This window comes from Nycticebus coucang, chromosome 23 (genome assembly GCF_027406575.1).
Source record: "Nycticebus coucang isolate mNycCou1 chromosome 23, mNycCou1.pri, whole genome shotgun sequence".
NCBI classification, from domain to species: domain Eukaryota; kingdom Metazoa; phylum Chordata; class Mammalia; order Primates; family Lorisidae; genus Nycticebus; species Nycticebus coucang.
The window spans coordinates 11,661,248-11,680,700 of NC_069802.1; the positions used below are offsets into that span (position 1 = coordinate 11,661,248).

Genomic DNA, 19,453 nt, shown 5'->3' on the forward strand with positions numbered 1-19,453 from the left:
GTTCAAACCCAGCCCCGGCCAAACTGCAACAAAAAAATAGCCGGGCGTTGTGGCGGGCGCCTGTAGTCCCAGCTGCTCGGGAGACTGAGGCAAGAGAATCGCGTAAGCCCAAGAGTTAGAGGTTGCTGTGAGCCGTGTGACGCCACGGCACTCTACCAGAGGGCGGTACAGTGAGACTCTGTCTCTACAAAAAAAAAAAAAAAAAAAAAAAAAAAGAAATAGAAAAATGAATAAGAGAGTAAGAATGCAGAAAGTTCCTTTCATTAATTAAAGTTTGTGTAAAGATCACAAAAGAGAAAAACAGATGTGTAAGATTTGTCCCACACTACATTACTCTGTGTGTGCGTGTGCGTGGTTTTGGACAGGGCTGGGTTTGAACTCGCCACCTCCAGCATATGGGGCCAGCACCCTACTCCTTCGAGCCACAGGCACCACCCTACATTATGAGCCTTCAGCTTCCAAGGTAAGAGAAGACTTTCATTAAACTTTAGGGCAACTGTTTCAGAGTTAAATAACTCACAAATACAGCTGCATCAAATCCTATATTCAGCATTCATGGAATGCTGTAGGTGGAAGGATTTTAGGCATTTACCTGTCTTAACCAATACTAGTTTTTAAATGAGAAAAAGTCTCAGAAGCCTACATAAATAGTTTAATCAACTAAAATCCAGGTATGTTACACCTAATAAGACGTCCTTCCATTGTTATCACTCTAGAACTTTATTTAGATTACATTTTCTAGTTTGAAGCTCCCACAATTTAAGCAACATGTGACAACCCTGAGTTCTCAGAGGAAAGCATTACGTAAAAGAGCGGCACAGATGCATTCACAAGAAAACCTGTAAGACTCTGTATTTGGTTTGAAGAGACTGCTAAATGAGTTAATTGTCTGGTATATAAAAACCTTACTACTTAATCAAGGCAATGCATATGAAAAATTATAACTATGCAATCAATAACAGTTTGTCACAAATGAACAAGTTTATGGGAAAGAGGAAATACATTTTAAAGGACAATTTGGCATGGTCTATTAAACACAAGAGTTTATGCTCAGCAAAATCAATTTTGGTGCCTGTGTTAAAGAAAACACTGGCACATTAAGTATGAGCAGGTAGAAAGATGTTTACCCCATCAATATTCAATATTAATAAAAGTAAAAATATGGAAACAAATGCTCACGATCAGGGGAATGAGTAATAAAATGCAGCACACTAATACCATGGAACACTATAGTCATTCCACGAAGGAAACCAGAATTGCACACGCCAACCCAAATAGTCATGAAAACATAGTGCATGAGTGGAAAAGAGCAAGACGCAGAATAACACTTTCGTTGTCAAATAAAAGCTAAACAAATAAACAAAACCCCATACTCACAACATAATAACATACTTTTTATAGATTTAAGTATTTTTCTGTGTGTTTTAAGTATATCAAACTCCTTAACTTTGGGAAAACAAAGGACAGAATTCCAAGGAAGATTTATAGTCAAGTGATATTTTAGTTTTTTATCTATAATGTTCTACTATTTGCAAAACTAAAAATTGAAAAAAGCAATCATCCAGGTAACAATGTAGATTATTTTAAAATTTAAATGCAAGAATATCAGTGCAGCTGTCAATACTATTTTAATGTTCTAATTTTTAAGAGCAAGGCTTTCTTTTTATTGCCCAAGCTAGAATGCCATGACATCAGCCTAGCTCACAGCAACCACAAACTCTAGTTTCACGCAATCTTCCTGCCACAGCCTCCCAAATACCTAGGATTACATGTGCCCACGACTCCCAGATAATTTTATGTGTTTAGCAGAGATGGGAGTCTTACTCTTTCAGTCTGGAACTCCTGCCCTTGGGGGATACTCCCACCTTGGCCCTCCTAGAGTGATAGGATTACAGGTATGAGTCACTATGCCTGGTCAGGAAGGCTTTCTTTATTCATGTATTGTTTCTAGAATTAAGATACAAACAAAATAAGGAAGGCAATAACAGGTTAACTATTAACACAAGACCTTTTTTTTGAGACAGAGTCTCACTTTTCACCCTCGGTAGAGTGCCGTGGTGTCACAGCTCACAGCAACCTCAAACTCCTAGCTCAAGCGATTTTCTTGCCTCAGCCTCCCGAGTAGCTGGGACTATCGGCACCTGCCACAACACCGGGCTATTTTTAGAGATGGGGTCTTGTTCTTGCTCAGGTTGATCTCAAACCTGTGAGCTCAGGCAATCCACCTGCCTTGGCCTCACAGAGTGCTAGGATTATAAGCATGAGCCACCGCGCCCAGCCTAAAACCATAATTTTTAAGGTTTTTCTCAAGTATAAGAAAAATCACCTCAGGCCAGTTCCAGTGGCTCACGTCTATAATTCTAGCACTCTGAGAGGCCAGGGAAGAAAGATCTCTTGAGTTCAGGAGTTTGAGACCAGCCTGAAAGAGCAAGAACCCTGTCTCTCCTAAAAATAGAAAAAAATTATCTAGGCATTGTGGTGGGCACCTGTAGTCCTAGCTACTTGGGAGGCTGAAGCAAGAGAATGGCTTGAAGCAGGAGTTTAAGGTGGCTGTGACTGAGGTTGACGCCATGGCACTCTAGCCCAGAGTGAGAACTGTCTCAAAAAAAAAAAAAAAAAAATCATCTTACTAATGGCAGAGAATGAACTAAACTAGACTTCCTAAGATTCTTTCAAAGGTAGAAATTCTGAAAGTAAATTTCTTTTTCTTTCTTCCAGAGTAGCTGGAAGTACAGGCACCTGCCACAACAACGCCCAGCTATTTTTTTTGTTGCAGTTTGGCCGGGGTTGGGCTTGAACCCGCCACCCTCGGTGTATGGGGTCAATGCCCTACTCACTGAGCCATAGGCGCTGCCCTTGAAAGTAATTTTCAAAATGTCAAATGATAAATCACAGAAATGATAAATGAGTTTACTATGCTTTAGTTTCTCTATTACAAAGTGAATAGAATTAGATAAGGTGACTGCTAAGATCCATCAGTTTTCTGAAACAAATACATTTTTTTCTTACCTAAAAAGCATAAAAACTGTAGCAGGCATCAAGAATATTTCATTACAAGCAATAAATTTCAGAATATTTTGTTGATTAGCACTTAATTTGTCCAAGACGGATCTCAGCAGAGGTAAACTATTTGAACCCTTTGCCTAAAATAAAAGATAACAAACATGAGAAATAATGAAACATTTTTGATTACTCAATTTTTTCTTTCTTTGGATAAATAGCATACCCAAGAGGCAGTACAACCAAAAGCCAAGTATTTGGAAATGATGATATAAAAGTTTATAAACCACTTGAGAACAAATGTTAGTATATTTTCCCGATTTATTTTGTGATTTTAAAGACTAAAAAAAAAAACAAAAAAAAAAACACCCTTTAGTACAAAAATACTTTTTATTCATAGATATTTTTTTTTCTTTTCTTTTTTTTTTTTTGAGACAGAGTCTTACTATGTGCCGTGGCCTAACAGCTCACAGCAACCTCAGACTCTTGGGCTTAAGTGATTCTCTTGCCTCAGCCTCCCGAGTAGCTGGGACTACAGGTGCCCGCCACAATGCCTGGCTATTTTTTACTGCAGTTGTCATTGCGGTTTAGCAGGCCCAGGCTGGGTTCAAACCCGCCAGCCTCGGTGTATGTAGCTGGCACTGTAACCACGGTGCTACAGGTACCGAGCCAATATCTTATTTTTCTTTCTTTTTTTTTTTTTTTGGCCGGGGCTGGGTTTTGAACCTGCCACCTCCAGCATATGGGACTGGCGCTTTACCCCTTTGAGCTACAGGCGCCACCCAATATCTTATTTTTCTTAAGATTAAATTATTTCACCAAAAAGTAGTGGGTATTTATTTCCAATCAAAACAAAATCTGACTACGCGATAATACAGTTAAAATATCTATGACTCCTAAGCTAACTAATGGTAGAAATTACAGTCTAATTACTGCTATCACAAAAAATTACAGGAAAAAGAAAAAGGCTAACAGAAGGCATAAAGCTGGATATTTTAATTTTAATTTCAGTGTTTGAGTGCATATGCAGTACATTTACCTGGCATATTGCTGTTAGGCTTACTATCCACCAAACCAGCAATTAAAAAATTTTTTTTCAGGAAAGCAGCAGTTCTAAATGTTAGTATAAAGAAATTCACTCAGGGGCGGCGCCTGTGGCTCAGTGAGTAGGGCGCCGGCCCCATATGCCGAGGGTGGCGGGTTCAAACCCAGCCCCGGCCAAACTGCAACAAAAAAATAGCCGGGCGTTGCGGCAGGCGCCTGTAGTCCCAGCTACTCGGGAGGCTGAGGCAAGAGAATCGCGTAAGCCCAAGAGTTAGAGGTTGCTGTGAGCCGTGTGACGCCATGGCACTCTACCCGAGGGTGGTACAGTGAGACTCTGTCTCTACAAAAAAAAAAAAAAAGAAATTCACTCAGGAGGCTGAGGCAAAAGAATCACTTAAGCCCAAGAGTTTGAGGTTGCTGTGAGCTGTGATGCCACAGCACTCTACCGAGGGCGACATAGTAAGACCCTACATTAAAAAAAAAAAAGAAATTCAGCACACTCTAATTATCTGATATATTAGAATTAAACACTGATAGAGCAAGTGATTTGTGACAACTCATCAAATTTAACAGCTATAAATAAAAAAATAAAGAGATCTAGTTCAAACTTCACAAATTCTTCTGGACATTGGGGTTAATTTCAACGGCAATCATTTGTCTACAAAATATACTAGTTTGTGGGCGGTGCCTGTGGCTCAGTCGGTAAGGCGCCGGCCCCATATACCAAGGGTGGCAGGTACAAACCCAGCCCGGCCAAGCTGCAACCAAAAAATAGCCGGGCGTTGTGGCGGGCGCCTGTAGTCCCAGCTGCTCGGGAGGCTGAGGCAAGAGAATCGCTTAAGCCCAGGAGTTGGAGGTTGCTGTGAGCCGTGTGAGGCCATGGCACTCTACCGAGGGCCATAAAGTGAGACTCTGTCTCTACAAAAAAAAAAATATATATATACTAGTTTGTGAAACTTCAACAATAAAAACTTAAAAAAACTGTCAAAGTACTAATTTATAACAAGTTTGCAAGAAATAGAGACTTTTTGTGGCAAATGGCAAAATGTCTTAGAAATCGAATTCATGTCAAAGATCCATAACAGGAGTTTTACTTACGTCAAGGACCTTTTTCGTGTATGTAGCAGCATGAAGCAAAGAGAACAACAGGACTGGGAAAATACTCACTGAAGAACATAATTAAGGAAAACGTTTAAAAGTCACAAAGCACTCTGCAAAACATGCTGGATCCTATGCCCAATAACAGATTTCAAACAACATCTGCTAAAATAAATTTGTAGAATGGCTTTTATTTTACTGATACACTTTAAAACAAGTCAAGTTTTGCTAACTGTAAAGAAATGATTTTATTTTATAAAACTCAGTTTGATGAAAAAAACATTAATGTTTTAAAGTTTCCTTTACTACTAGTAATTGATAAAACCTCACACTTGCTAAAGTAAATTGAAATCTAGGCCACCTCAAAGGGTTAAACACAGCTTTTAACCCCACAATGGCCTTCCTGGCCACTCTAACTTAGCCTTCAAAGTTATATAAATAACCCAGTATTTCCCAAACAGACCTCAACTGCTGAGGAAAGTCTGAGGTAAGGCAGTGGTTTAAAGAGTAGTTCCCAAATGTTCTTCAACTACAGATCTTTTACTCCTTTTGTAGAAGACCCCATTATTGAGTCACTGTATCTATCAAGCTGTTACAATTCTGTTTTTAAATTATAATCATAACTGGGCAGGTGCGGTGGTTCACCCTTATAATCCTAGCACACCAGGAGGCCTAGGTCGGTGGATTGTCTGAGCTCACCAGTTTGAGACCAACCTGAGCAAGAACGAGATCTCATCTCTAAAAGTAGCCAGGCAGGCACCTATAGTCCTAGCTACTCAGGAGGCTGAGGCAAGAGAATCGCTTGAGCCTAAGAGTTTGAGGTTGCTATGAGCTGTGACGGCATGGCACTCTACCAAAGGCTACAAGTGAGACTCTGTCTCAAAAAAAAAAAATTATAAGCATAAAAAAGATGCATTTGGCCTTATAGTCAGGTGAAAGTCTCTTCAGTTTAATTAGAGACACAATTCAGAGAATCCTTATTTCTTAGTCCAAATGCTTGGCTTTATGCCATGAAAAAATATACAATTTTCATTTAACTTTTTGAAAAATGAAAATTGCTCTAAAGCTCCATTTTCCACCCCAATTTCTGCTAGGTTGACTAAAAAAAAAAACCTGTCAAGTATTTCCACAAAATGATAAAGAGACTGTTAGTCAATCATGAATGGCAAAAATACTTGTCCTAAAAATATTAGCAGGTTTTTTTTTTTTTTTTTGAGTCTCACTATGTCCCCCTTGGTAGAGTGCAATGCCATCCCAGCTCACAACAACCTCAAACTCTTGAGCTTAAGCAATTCGCTTGCCTCAGCCTCACAGTAGCTGGGACCAAAGGGGCCTGCCACAATGCCCAGCTGTTTTTTTTTGTTATGTTGTCATTCTTGTTTAGCAGGCCCTGGCCGGGTTTGAACCCACCAGTCCCAGTGCATGTGGCTAGTGCCCTAACCACTAAGCTATTGGCACCGAGCCAATGTTAGCAGTTTCTAAGAAATGAACCATTATATTTTTCAATGCTAACTGAAGGCCTGATATGAAGGATGTGATAACAGCCATTAACAAAATCTGAATATCAAATTCATTATAACCATCCTCATTTAGAACCCAAACATTCCTAGTTTTCAACTGGCAAACAAAACAGAGACATATACCCAAGTGTTAGAAGAATTCTAACTCTTCTAATAGACTTCTTCAAATTAACATCCTCACCAATTCTTTCCCACCATCTTCCTCAGCTGATAAAAGCTAAAACCCCCTCTCCTAACTGTCAACTTCTGTTGTTGCTTAAATAATTCAGTTTAAACTCAGACATATATCCAAACTTGAAGCCTGATTTAGTAAGAGGCAGTATCAGGTAGTGAAAACAAAACCCTGAACAGGGAGTCAAGATACCTGGGTTCCACACCTGGCTCTGTAACTAACCTCATTTTCCTAGGCCAAGTTCCATCCTCTGTCAAATGAATAAGTAGAGATCAAAGCAAGAGATTTCTAACAAATTATCTCTAACAGTCTACAGGTCACAAATCTTTGATAAAGAAATTCATTATCTTAGCTTTCAAAATTACTTTTAAACTACAAATTTAGAAAAAATGTGAAAAGTCTGCAATTTAAACCCTAAGCACCTGTCATTGATAAAGCAATGACAACAGGTTACCTTTGTAAGAACAAACATCAGAACACAGTTTGTAATATTACTTTGGGCCCACTTTTGTTACCATAATACCTGACTATTTCAGGAATCAGATTAGCATTTTTTGCCAATTATTAGTTTAGGTTATTCTTACTGCTCACTACTTTCTTAAATTTAAGGAACGTGAAAACTGTAATCTTCAACACTCCCATGAAAGAGAGGCTAGCAAATAATTCACTGTATAGAAAAGTTTGTTTTCATTGGTCATGAGTATCTTTAGCATGACCTCAGGATTCACTCAACAACTTACTGAGCACCTGTCCCAGAGATCAGTACTGATGTATTCAATTTACTCTATATTAAATCTATGGAAAATACACTTTCTGTCATTTCTATTTCTCCTGCCAAAGAAATTTTAAGCTACTAAAAAGCACAACCAAAAATCTCTAAATAAATTCCTGTTATAGCTCAGAAAGGCAACAATTCACCTGCCTTTCACATTAATGAATGTAACTAACAAATGCAGGTCAATACAAAGATACACTGAACAGATATAATTATCATTTATAGTTATGGTACAAAAATCATTTAATGAGCTTTACCTAAAAATGAACAAATACAAATTATGATGGGACACTACAGACCTATGCATTGAAACATGAAAACATTATCCTTATATTTCAAATGACTTACATGAATTACCTTGGTAAAGCCAGGAATTTAAACACAATCTTCATATACTGTATAGATATGTATTACCCACCTACAGACAGCAACCATTAAATGTAGATTATGTCTGGCTTTTACAAAGACCTTGTCAGCATTACCATGTGTTAGCCAACGTGTGTGTATGTGCTGACCTCATATTTTTTTTTATTTTTAATTTCAGCTTGCTTGTTCATTCTTCGTTTGAAGTACTCTTTTTTGTTGTTGTTGTTCATTTTCTTCTTCTTCTGATGAGGCTCTTTCCTGTTGCTTCCCCAGTAGCTGGGATTACAGACGCCCACCACAACGTCCAGCTGTTCTTGATGTTAGTAGAGACGGGGTCTTACTCTGGCTCACTGCTGCTCATACTGGTCTCGAACCTCTGAGCTCAGGCAATCCACCTGCCTTGGCCTCCCACAGCGCTGGGACTACAGGCGTGAGCCACCACGCCCGGCCTGACCTCATATTTTTGAAAACAATACTCTGTGTCCTTATCATTAAACGTGTATGACACAGTAATGTTTTCACAGGGCTGCAAAGATTGTATGTCAAATTCCTACATATTAACAAAATACTCAAGAAATTTCAGTTTCCTGACTTATAAAAATCAATTAAAATTCTTGATACTTTACCAATGTAAGTATTCTCAAAATAGATACTAATCTTAGAGAAATTATTTTATTGTGCTTTATATTATATATAGTTGTACCACAAATATTTAAAAGCTGTTACAGCAACACTTTTCAAAGCACAAAATAATTTCTAGAGAAACCATCTACTTACAGGGAAAAAACAACAACAAAAAAATTAAGTTCAAGAAATACTATTAACTCCTTTATTTTCACAATGCACATCAGAGTATCAAATGTTCTAAGGTAATCTTCCGATTTAAAAATGTTTAATCTTGTACTTCCCAAACATACTGGACTGTAGATCTTCTCTCTCATCCTTTCCCTCCTTTTGGAATAATCCCCACTATTATTGCACAACACACTTTTGAAATGTGAAAACAAATTCCAAGTGAGTTATTTAATTCTCATTAGCTCCAGGGATTAACCATGTGTCCTATCTTCTACTCTATCTATAGCAAATATTAATTTCTTTTTATTTATTAATTATGCTATTCCCTGCTGAAATAATTTTTTTTTTTTTTTTTTGAGACAGAGTCTTACTTTGTCACCCTTGGTAGAGTGCCGCGGCATCACACAGCTCACAGCAACCTCAAACTCTTGGGCTCAAGCGATTCTCTTGCCTCAGCCTCCCATGTAGCTGCGACTGCTGGGCCTGGCTATTTTTAGAGATGAGGTCTTGCTCAGGTCTCAAACTGGTGAGCTCAGGCAATCTACCCAGCCTCTGCCTTCCATAGTGCTAGGATTACAGGCATGAACACTGAGCCTGGTCTTGAAAATTTTTTTTTCTTTTTGAGACAGAGTTTCACTATGTTGCCCTCGGTAGAGGTAGAGTGCCATGGTGTCACACCTCACGGCAACCTCAAATTCAGCTCAAGCGATTCTCTTGCCTTAGCCTCCCAAGTAGCTGGGACTACAGGCACCCGCCACAACACCCGGCCATTTTTTTACTGCAGTTGTCATTGCTGTTTAGCTGGCCCAGGCCAGGTTCAAACCCGCCAGCCTGGGTGTATGGGTATGTGGTTGGTGCCATACCCAGAGCTATGGGTGCTACCCTTGAAATAATTTGTTGATTAATTTCCATTTGTTTCTAGCTCACTAGGAGTTAAAGAACTGGGGACCTCTCTTTTTTAAAGGAAGACATTCGTACACATTCCTAAAGATGATATGAATTAAATGAAAGAAAATTTTAAATATAGTGAGTTCTGCACAGCCTTGCTTTGAATATGAATTTTAAAGTTATCTATTCTAGTAGAGAAGCTTACAATAGGCAGAACAAAGACAAATTTTAAATTTCCCAAATTAACTCTTCAAAGTTTAGACTTCACATGGAAGAGTCAGAAATTCTCACACACTCAAATGATGTGCTAAAAATAAACCCAGGTCTCATGGAATACCCTCATTGCTGAAATAATCATTTGGCAATTTTACTGCCAAAAAGGTAGAAAAGGATACTTGTAACAGGGTAGGAATTGACAAAGATGAGTGAATACAACAGGTAGTGGCAGCTGTCCTCTAACAAAGCCTGGGCCAGGAATGCTCTGCTTAACTGGAAGTGTGGTAATCTTTGATGTAGCCTCAGAGCACTGGTAAGAGCATTTGCCAGCAAAGCACGTTGGTAAAAGCTTGCTGCTTCATGCAACCTGCAAATTACCAGAGGAGAGGTTATCATGAGACATAAACAACTACCATGTCTCTTCCTCCTTTGTGAATTGCATCATAATTGCACAATACCTAAATCATTAAACTGTCAATAGAAAAAATTACTTGAACTTATTCTACCTTCCACCTTCTCTTTTTTTGAGACAGAGTCTCAATTAGTTGCCCAGGGTAGAGTGCCATGGCATCAGCCTAGCTCATAGCAACCTCTAACTCCTGGGTTCAAGTGATTCTCCTGTCTCAGCCTCCGGAGTAGCTGAGACTACAGGCACCTGCCACAACACTCATCTCATTTTTTTTTTAAGTAGAGACGGGCGAGGTCTCAAACTTCTGAGCTCAAGGGATCCTCCCACCTCGGCTTCCCAGAGTGCTAGGATTACAGGTGTGAGCCACCACACTGGCCTTATTCTACTTTCTTAAAAGAATAACTTCATGTATATGCCTAACTAAATTTCATAAGGCAGTGATTGTTTCTGTCAAGTTAGAAAAAATCAAAAAGGCAAAAAGACACCATCTCATCTCATCTCCATACATCCTTTGGCTCCTTGGATTTTCAGTGTGATATTGATTTCACAAACCACCAGATATAAAATATTCCTCCAAGTGGTAACAGTATTAGGTTATTAACATTTTAAGGTTGGGTTTTATGTTTTACTTGCCCTTTACAGTTCAGTAAGTCTTATACCTAAAAGGCATTCCCTATAAACTGACTATAAACTGAATAACTGAATATCAAAGTCAGCAATTTGTACAATACATACCCAAGAAGAGGCAGAACAAACAACGCAGAGCAGTAAACTGTGAACAGGCGAGAAAGCCACATTGCCGTGTCCAGTTTATTGGTCATCATGAATTGCTAGATTTAAAAAGAAAAATATAGTAAACTAAGCCTGAAAATTACATTTTTTAAGGATGAAGACTACAGTTTTATTTCTATTCAAAATACTTAAAAACCTGTTTTTCAGATCATTAAGTGAAAACTCTAAGGCATGAACTGGTTCACGTACATGCTTAATGACAAGTCCAAGCACCTCACTGCTTTGAGGTAGAAAGTACACGAAGCATTTTGATAAACAGAAATAAATACCAGCTGGCGTTTAAAGAAATAAAAAGACTAAGAAAAAAATCTGAACACAAAGTTAACTACAATTGTCTGTGTCTCTTCAACACAATAATACTGGCTTCATCTATTTTAAAGGAACATTAAATAAGAACTAATTGCTCTCAAGAGAACATAATGCCTATTCTTAGAGGAAAAAAAAAAATCTCAAATCCAAATACATAGGTCTCAAAGTAGAGTAAAAAGGCATCACATAAAAGACCAGTTTGGATTAAATAAACCTTTTGAAGGAGAAATGTAAAACTCTGGTAATAGTAATATTAAACTCATTAGCCATCAATGGTTTGTCTATAGATACAAAGGGCTGGCATACTGCATGTAGGTGCTCAAAATATGGCTGTCAGGTATTAAATTAAACGTCACCTGCCTCTCTAATTATATGGTTCTCTTTATCACCTCTGAGTACCACCACAAGGCTTATTCTAATTTCAGTGGTCCTAGATTAAACTTCCATTTACCATTTTCTTCATTTTTTTCCCATTCTGTCTTTTCCACTGTTGCTTTCCCCCAATATCTTGTGTCCATTACCACTAAAGAACCTAAAGTCTGTTTTTTATTAAAATAGATCTGACATTCAAATTCTAAATTTTATTTTTTTTTACTAGATCTACATAATTTTAACATTGAGATCCAATACTAACATATATGGGTATATAAAGTCAACAAAGTTTCACAAACAACACATACCTTATTGTACGTGTGATGGCTTTTGACATTTTCTATTTAATTTTTTAAAAATAGCTGGTGTTTCCACTAACCTGACTTCAAAGCTCACTAATTAGTCTAACTGAATTCTAAAAACACTATTCTAGGCAATTTAACTTCATTACCTTTTGAAAAATTTTGGGGGAGGGGGGAATGCAAGTACATTTAAAAACTCACAGATGTTTAATGCATGTCTTTTTAACTAAATGTAGGTAACTTAAGAAATATGAAACATACCTCTGATTTATTCTATCCAGATCTACCATGATGTGATTCCTCTAAATTTAAATGACTAGCAGTAATCAAGTGGAAGGCTGAATCTAGCTTACTCTGCTCAATTTCTCTACAAATATTAAAACTGTACACTACAATTTAAAATTTAACTTTGGAACATTCTCTTCAAAATCTATTTGTTTAGGGTCCTTAATTTGCAAAACATCATTGAGCTCTGCATTTCATTTGTTTTATGCATATAAAACAATAAAAAAAAGTTTAAGTGTATTGGTTGACATTTTTAAGGGTGAATTGCCCAACCACCATATTAACAGTTCAGGCAAAAATAATCAGTGGATCTCTGGGCGAAAAACCACTGAGGAGCAATATATTCACACAGTCTCAAAGCATCATGCCAAACAATACTTTTTAATTACAAAAGGAAAAAAGGTTTCTTTACAGTAGAGAATCTGGTGGACACTACCTTAAACAAATAAACTCAATTCTCCAGTGATGGGATAAATCAACATAAAACGCTCACTCAGAAAGATGTCTCATTATGTAATCTTGCTGACAAAATGTTTAACCCATATCTAGTCATGAGGAAAAAGAATGAGATGACTTCAATTTGAAGAGCATTTCTGCAAAACAGGTATAGACTCTTGAAAACGTTCCAGTGCCTTGAAAAACAAAATAGAGAGGGTGAGGGTAGAGGAACTGTTCTAGATTAAAAGTGACTCTGGGCTACGAAAACAGCCTTGAAGGACAATTATGGAAATGTTACCATGGATTGTATATTAGGTAATATCTCCCAAATGCGGTAACTGTATTGTAGTCATGTAGAATAATAAGTATATGTGGATTAAAAACTAGAAGACAATAATGTTTCGGGTACAAATAATTAGTTAGCTCCAGAATCTTAAAAATAAGAAATATGCAAAAGCATAATGTTTCTCTTCTTAAAGAAAACCAAAGTGAAGGAAAAAAGGACCTCTCTCCGCCCTTCCTTTGCATAATTTCCATATGATGGCAGACAGTGGGCAGAAGCCTTCGGTGCCAGTGCGCGTGTGCGCCACGAGGTTTGCGTCAAGGCGTAACTTCAGGTGGCACCTTCAACCTTTGGGCCTAAGACGATCTGAGAGCCGGGTGTGGAAGGAGAGAAAAAGGCCCAACTTCCATGGCATACAGGTGAGCAAGTGCCCCACACCAGCCTGCGGACAAACCTGTAGCTCCCTCACGGCCTCCCCTCTCCGCCCTCCACCCACTCCCTAACCCCAGTCCAGAAAGCACTTGGACTAATGACCCGCCTTGCGACTCTTTCCTCTTCTTCCTAACTCCCGCAAATCGAGCCAGATCACCCTGTCCGTCCACTTACCAAAGGGCCCCCGCCTTGGGGGCCGTTCGGGGTCGTATCTGCCATAAGGGACTCACACGAGCGTCTGCGACGCTTCAATACAGACAGAGAAGAAGGGTCAGAATGTCAGCGCCGAGCCACGACCCGCGTAACCGGCTTCCCTGACTCGGGCGGCACACAGGCCCGCCGCACCCCGACGGAACTCCGGACCTACACCAGGAGAGGGCCTCGCCCGCCCCGTGCAGCCGATGGGTCGAGGGCACCGCCGAGACCAAAGCGGGCTTTTCAGAATGACTGAAACCAAGAAGGAGCTCCGGCCGGAGGCCCTAAATAACGCCGCGGGCTGCAGCTTCTCATCGAACCCGGAAGTGCTCCTTTCATTTCCGTGGGGAAGAGGCGGTGACGTCGGGGAAAACCGGAGCCGTGCCCTGCAGCATGACGGGAAGCGTAGTTTTCTCCGCTCGTGTCGTTCCTTCTGTCCTACAGGCCGACCGGCTCGGTGAGCTAAGAAGTGAGGCCGGCGAAGCAACTTTTGCCTCATCTCTGGCTCACAGATGAGTCTTCTGCCCATTTCCGTCATCTCTCTACTCCCTAATATTAAGGCCTCAGAAGCATCTTTTTTTTTTTTTTTTTTTTTTGTAGAGACAGAGTCTCACTGTACCGCCCTGGGGTAGAGTGCCATGATGTCACACGGCTCACAGCAACCTCCAACTCCTGGGCTTAAGCGATTCTCTTGCCTCAGCCTCCCGAGTAGTTGGGACTATAGGCGCCCGCCACAACGCCCGGCTATTTTTGGTTGCAGTTTGGCCGGGCCGGGCTTGAACCGCCACTCTCGGTATATGGGGCCTGCGCCTTACCGACTGAGCCACAGGCGCCGCCCCTCAAAAGCATCTTTGATCCCTCCTTCCAGGGGCTCCCTGATCCCTGTGGTTCTACTTATAAGACTGATGGTTTCTACAAGCACTTACCAAGCCCTCTATGTGACAGGCTCCATGCATGGCACGGACTGCAGAAGAAAAAGACGAACTGAAATCACAGCATGATGCTTGTGTAATAAATAGGGCCAGAGGCTGATTTAATCACAGGGGCACAGAGGAGGGTCCCTAAATCAGAAGGAGTTTGGGGACGTTTCCTGGAATAGATAGCAGAAATATGGCCCTAAATCTTAAAGGACAAGAAGTTGGCTGAAAGGGTCAGGGGACTTCGGAATAAAAGAAAGCACATGAATTAACAGGACAGCCAGAGGACTAGTTCAGTTTGACCAGAATGAAGGTGACAATGATTTGGGCTAGAGAGGCAAGCAGGAGTGTGCTGAGAAAAGAATCTGAACTTGACCCTGAAATTCAGAGAATCATGGTGCAATTTTAAGTGCAAGTGTGAGATTTCACTCTGGAAGCAAGGTAGAGAATAGTCAGAGAGGCAAACTAAAAACTAAGTCAGGAGAAGGGATGAGATTCTGCGCTGAGGCAGTGTTATAGGGGAAGAGAAGAGGAGAGATGACTTGGAGGTGGCTTCTGCTCCTATCTACTGGGGAGGCTGGGGCAGGAAGACTTCTTGGGCCCTGGAGTTTGAGGTTGATCATGAGCTATGATCAGCCACTGCACTGCAGCCTCTGCAACAGAGTGAGACTATGTCTAAAAAAAAAAAAGGAGACTGACCAGATATTGGTGTTCAGGACAGGGAATGTCATTTGCTGAGACCTAGAGAAAGGTATAGAAAAGAATGCACTAGAAGAGCAGTAGACTGAGAATCAAATGTGAGGGGAGAAGGAGACCTACAGGAAAGCTAATACCCTACGTGGAAAACTGTGAAACTGTAATACTTCTCTCAGATGTGTTGTTATTTTGCAAAATCCACAGGCCACCTGCCAGTCAGCTGCAGATGAGAAGTCAAATGCTACTTTCCTCTCTTTTTCTAAGGCCACTGCTCAATTTCATATCCTTAGGATCTCCAGTCTGGATTGCCTATCCACCTAGCTGAGCTAAAAATGCCATCTCCTCTGCACTCCTCATATACTGTTTACTTTATATTCTTATAGCACTTATCACCTTCTAACATGCTTATTATTATTTTTTTTTTTGAGACAGAATCTCGCTCCGTCACCCTGGGGTTGAGTGCCATGTTCTTAAGCTTAGCTTACAGCAACTTCAAATTGCTGGGCTCAAGTGATCCTCCTGCCTCAGCTTCCCAAGTAACTGGGGCTACGGGTGTCCACCAAAATGCCTGGCTAGTTTTTCTATTTTTAGTAGAGACGGGGGTCTCATTCTTGCTTAGGCTGGTCACCAACTACTGTGCTCAAGCAGTGCATTCATCTTGGCCTCCCAGAGTTCTAGGATTACAGGCATGAGCCACCATGCCTGGCCACATATAATTATTTGTCTACTTGCCTCTGTGTGTGTGTGTTTTAGCCAGCTCAGGCTGCCATAACAAAATACTATAGACTGAGTAGCTTAAACAACACAAATTTGTTTTTTCATAGTTCTGGAGACCGAGAAGGTCAAGATTCAGGTTCTAGCCTTGTCATTCTGCCGCCTTGTCTTGGGGCTTGTAAGGCAGCTACCATTTTCCTGTGTGTTTACTTTGATATTTCTCTTCTTCTTCTTACAAGGCCACTAGTCCTAAGTCCTATGCAGTTAGGATCACTTATAACTTCACTTACCCTTACATTTGCTTCCTGGAGACCTATCTCCAATACAGCAACATTGAGGGTGAGGGCTGCAACCTATAAATCTGGGGGTACACAATTCAGCCCATACCTTGTGGGTGCCCACTGTCTCACACATGTGCCTTCTCTCTCTATATATATATGTATACATATATATATCTTTAATGATTTAAAGGATCCTCTCATTGCAACAATATTAAAGCATAAAGTGTTCTGTATTGTAAATTCCATACAGCTAAAATGATTTTTCATATAATACGTTTTTGATTTTTGCTCAACTTTTATATCCATGGCAATGTATGGTTGCAATTAATAAACAAGTGTAATCCCATGAATATTCTTGATATTTTTGTTAAGTACTAAGATGCAAGTGAAACAACCAAGACATATATTAAAACTTTACTCTTTCAACAATGATGTGATCAACTACTTTGCTAAATTGAATTATAGTTTTTGAATACTGGAAGAACGTTTACTTAATGTTTTTGTGCTATTCACACGTAACATTTACAGACATAACGCACTTTTTAAATTAATTTATTTTTTATTGTTAAATGTAAGCATTGTTAAATGCATACATTTGTGCAATCAAGAGGTATAATGTGCTGGTTTCATATACAATCTGAAATATTCTCATCAAACTGTTCGATGTAGCCTTCATGGCATTTTCTTAGTTATTGTATGTAGACATTTGTATTCTGCATTTAGTATGTTTCGCCTGTACCCATTCTAAGATGAACCGTAGGTGTGGCCTCACCCATTACCCTCCCTCCACCCTGACTTCCTCCTCCCTTCCCCTCCCTTGGCCCTTTCCCCATATTCTTGTGCTATAGTTGGGTTATAGCCTTCTTATGAAAGCTATAAATTAGCTTCATAGTAGGGCTGAGTACATTGGATACTTTTTCTTCCATTCCTGAGATACTTTGCTAAGAAGAATATGTTCCAGCTTCATCCATGTAAGCATGAAAGAGGTAAAGTCTCCATCTTTCTTTAAGGCTGCATAATATTCCATGGTATACATATACCACAATTTGCTAGTCCATTCGTGGGTTGATGGGCACTTGGGCTTTTTCCATGACTTAGCAATTATGAATTGGGCTGCAATAAACATTCTGGTATAGATGTCTTTGTTATATTGTGATTTTTGGTCTTCTGGGTATATACCTAGTAAAGGAATTATAGGATCGAATGGCAGGTCTATTTTTAGATCTCTAAGTATTCTCCAAACATCCTTCCAAAAGGAACATATTAGTGTGCATTCCCACCAGCAGTGTAGAAATGTACCCTTTTCTCCACATCCACGCCAACATCTCTGGTTTGGGGATTTTGTTATGTGGGCTACTCTTACTGGGGTTAGGTGATATCTCAGAGTAGTTTTGATTTGCATTTCTCTGATGATTAAGGATGACGAGCTTTTTTTCATGTGTCTGTAGATCGTGCGTCTGTCTTCTTTAGAGAAGTTTCTCGTCAAGTCCTTTGTCCACCCTGAGATGGGATCACTTGTTCTTTTCTTGCTAATACGTTTGAGTTCTCTGTGGATTCTGGTTATTAAACCTTTATCAGAGGTATAACCTGCAAATATTTTCTCCCATTCTGAGGGCTGTCTGCTTGCTTTACTTACTATGTTCTTGGCTGGGCGGAAGCTTTTTAGTTTGATCAGGTCCCAGTAATGTATTTTTGATACTGCTTCAATTGCCTGGGGAATCCTCATAAAATATTCACCCAGGCCGATTCCTTCAATAGTTTCCCCTGCACTTTCTTTAAGTATTTTTATAGTTTCATGTCTTGAGTTTAAATCTTTTATCCAGTGAGAGTCTCTCTTAGTTAATGGTGAAAGGTGTGGATCCAGTTTCAGTTGTTTATAGATTGCCAGCCAGTTCACCCAGCACCATTTGTTAAATAGGGAATCTTTTCCCCACTGAATGTTTTTAATTGGTTTGTTAAAGATCAAATAACAGTAAGTACCGATTCATCTCTTGGTTCTCTATTCTATTCCAGACATCTACTTCTTTGTTTTTGTGCCAATACCATGCTGTTTTGATCACTGTCGATTTATAGTACAGTCTCAGGTCTGGTAGCGTGATTCCTCCTGCTTTGTTTTTATTTCTGAGTAATGTTTTGCCTATTCGAGGTTTTTTCTGATTTCATATAAAATGAAGTGTTTTTTTTCAAGATCTTTAAAATATGACAATGGAGCTTTGATAGAATGCATTAAAATTATATATTGCTTTGGGTAGTATAGACATTTTAACGATGTTGATTCTTCCCAGCCATGAGCATGGTATGTTTTTCCATTTGTTAATATCTTCAGCTATTTCTTTTCTTAAAGTTTCATAGTTCTCTTTATAGAGATCTTTCACGTCCTTTGTTAGATAAACTCCCAAATCTTTGACACTACTGTGAAAGGAATAGAGTCCTTGACTGTTTTTTCGGCTTGGCTATTGTTGGTATATGTAAAGGCTACAAATTTATGGGTGTTGATTTTGTAGCCTGAGACATTGCTGTATTCTTGGATCACTTCTAAAAGTTTTGTAGTAGAATCCCCAGTGTTTTCCAGATATACGATCATGTCATCTGCGAAGAGTGAAAGTTTGATCTCTTCTGACCCTATGTGGATACCCTTGATCGCCTTTTCTTCCCTAATTGCAATGGCTAAAACTTCCATTACAATGTTAAAGAGCAATGGAGACAATGGGCAACCTTGCCTGGTTCCTGATCTAAGTGGAAATGATTTCAATTGAACTCCATTCAATACGATATTGGCTGTGGGTTTGCTGTAGATGGCCTCTATTAGTTTAAGAAATGTCCCTTCTATACCAATTTTCTTAAGTGTTCTGATCATGAAGCAATGCTGGATATTATCAAAAGCTTTTTCTGCATCAATTGAAGGAATCATATGGTCCTTATTTTTTCGTTTGTTTATGTGTTGAATTACATTTATAGATTTACGTATATTGAACCAGCCTTGAGACCCTGGGATAAATCCCACTTGGTCATGGTGAATAATTTTTTTGATGTGTTGTTGGATTCTGTTTGTTAGAATCTTATTGAGTATTTTAGCATCAATATTCATTAGTGATATTCGTCTATAATTTTCTTTTCTTGTTGGGTCTTTCCCTGGTTTGGGGATCCAGGTGAT

At 39.4% G+C, this 19,453-nt stretch overlaps 1 protein-coding gene across 2 annotated transcripts in view; it reads right to left on the reverse strand.

Moving 5' to 3' along the window:
• Positions 1–14,234, reverse strand: part of TMEM33 (transmembrane protein 33) — a 29,943-nt gene extending 15,709 nt beyond the window's left edge. The window contains exons 1-6 of one of the 2 annotated variants that reach the window (XM_053577475.1): positions 13,671–14,233; positions 12,837–12,975; positions 11,019–11,113; positions 10,054–10,241; positions 5,143–5,210; positions 3,010–3,143 (exon numbers count right to left, since the gene is read on the reverse strand). In XM_053577475.1, coding sequence (XP_053433450.1) covers positions 3,010–3,143; positions 5,143–5,210; positions 10,054–10,241; positions 11,019–11,107 — 479 coding nt within the window. In that variant the 5' untranslated portion in view covers positions 11,108–11,113; positions 12,837–12,975; positions 13,671–14,233. Of the gene's footprint in view, positions 1–3,009; positions 3,144–5,142; positions 5,211–10,053; positions 10,242–11,018; positions 11,114–12,836; positions 12,976–13,670 lie in introns of both variants that reach the window. The other variant, XM_053577474.1, reaches the window with a different exon arrangement.
• Positions 14,235–19,453: the final 5,219 nt, after the last annotated feature.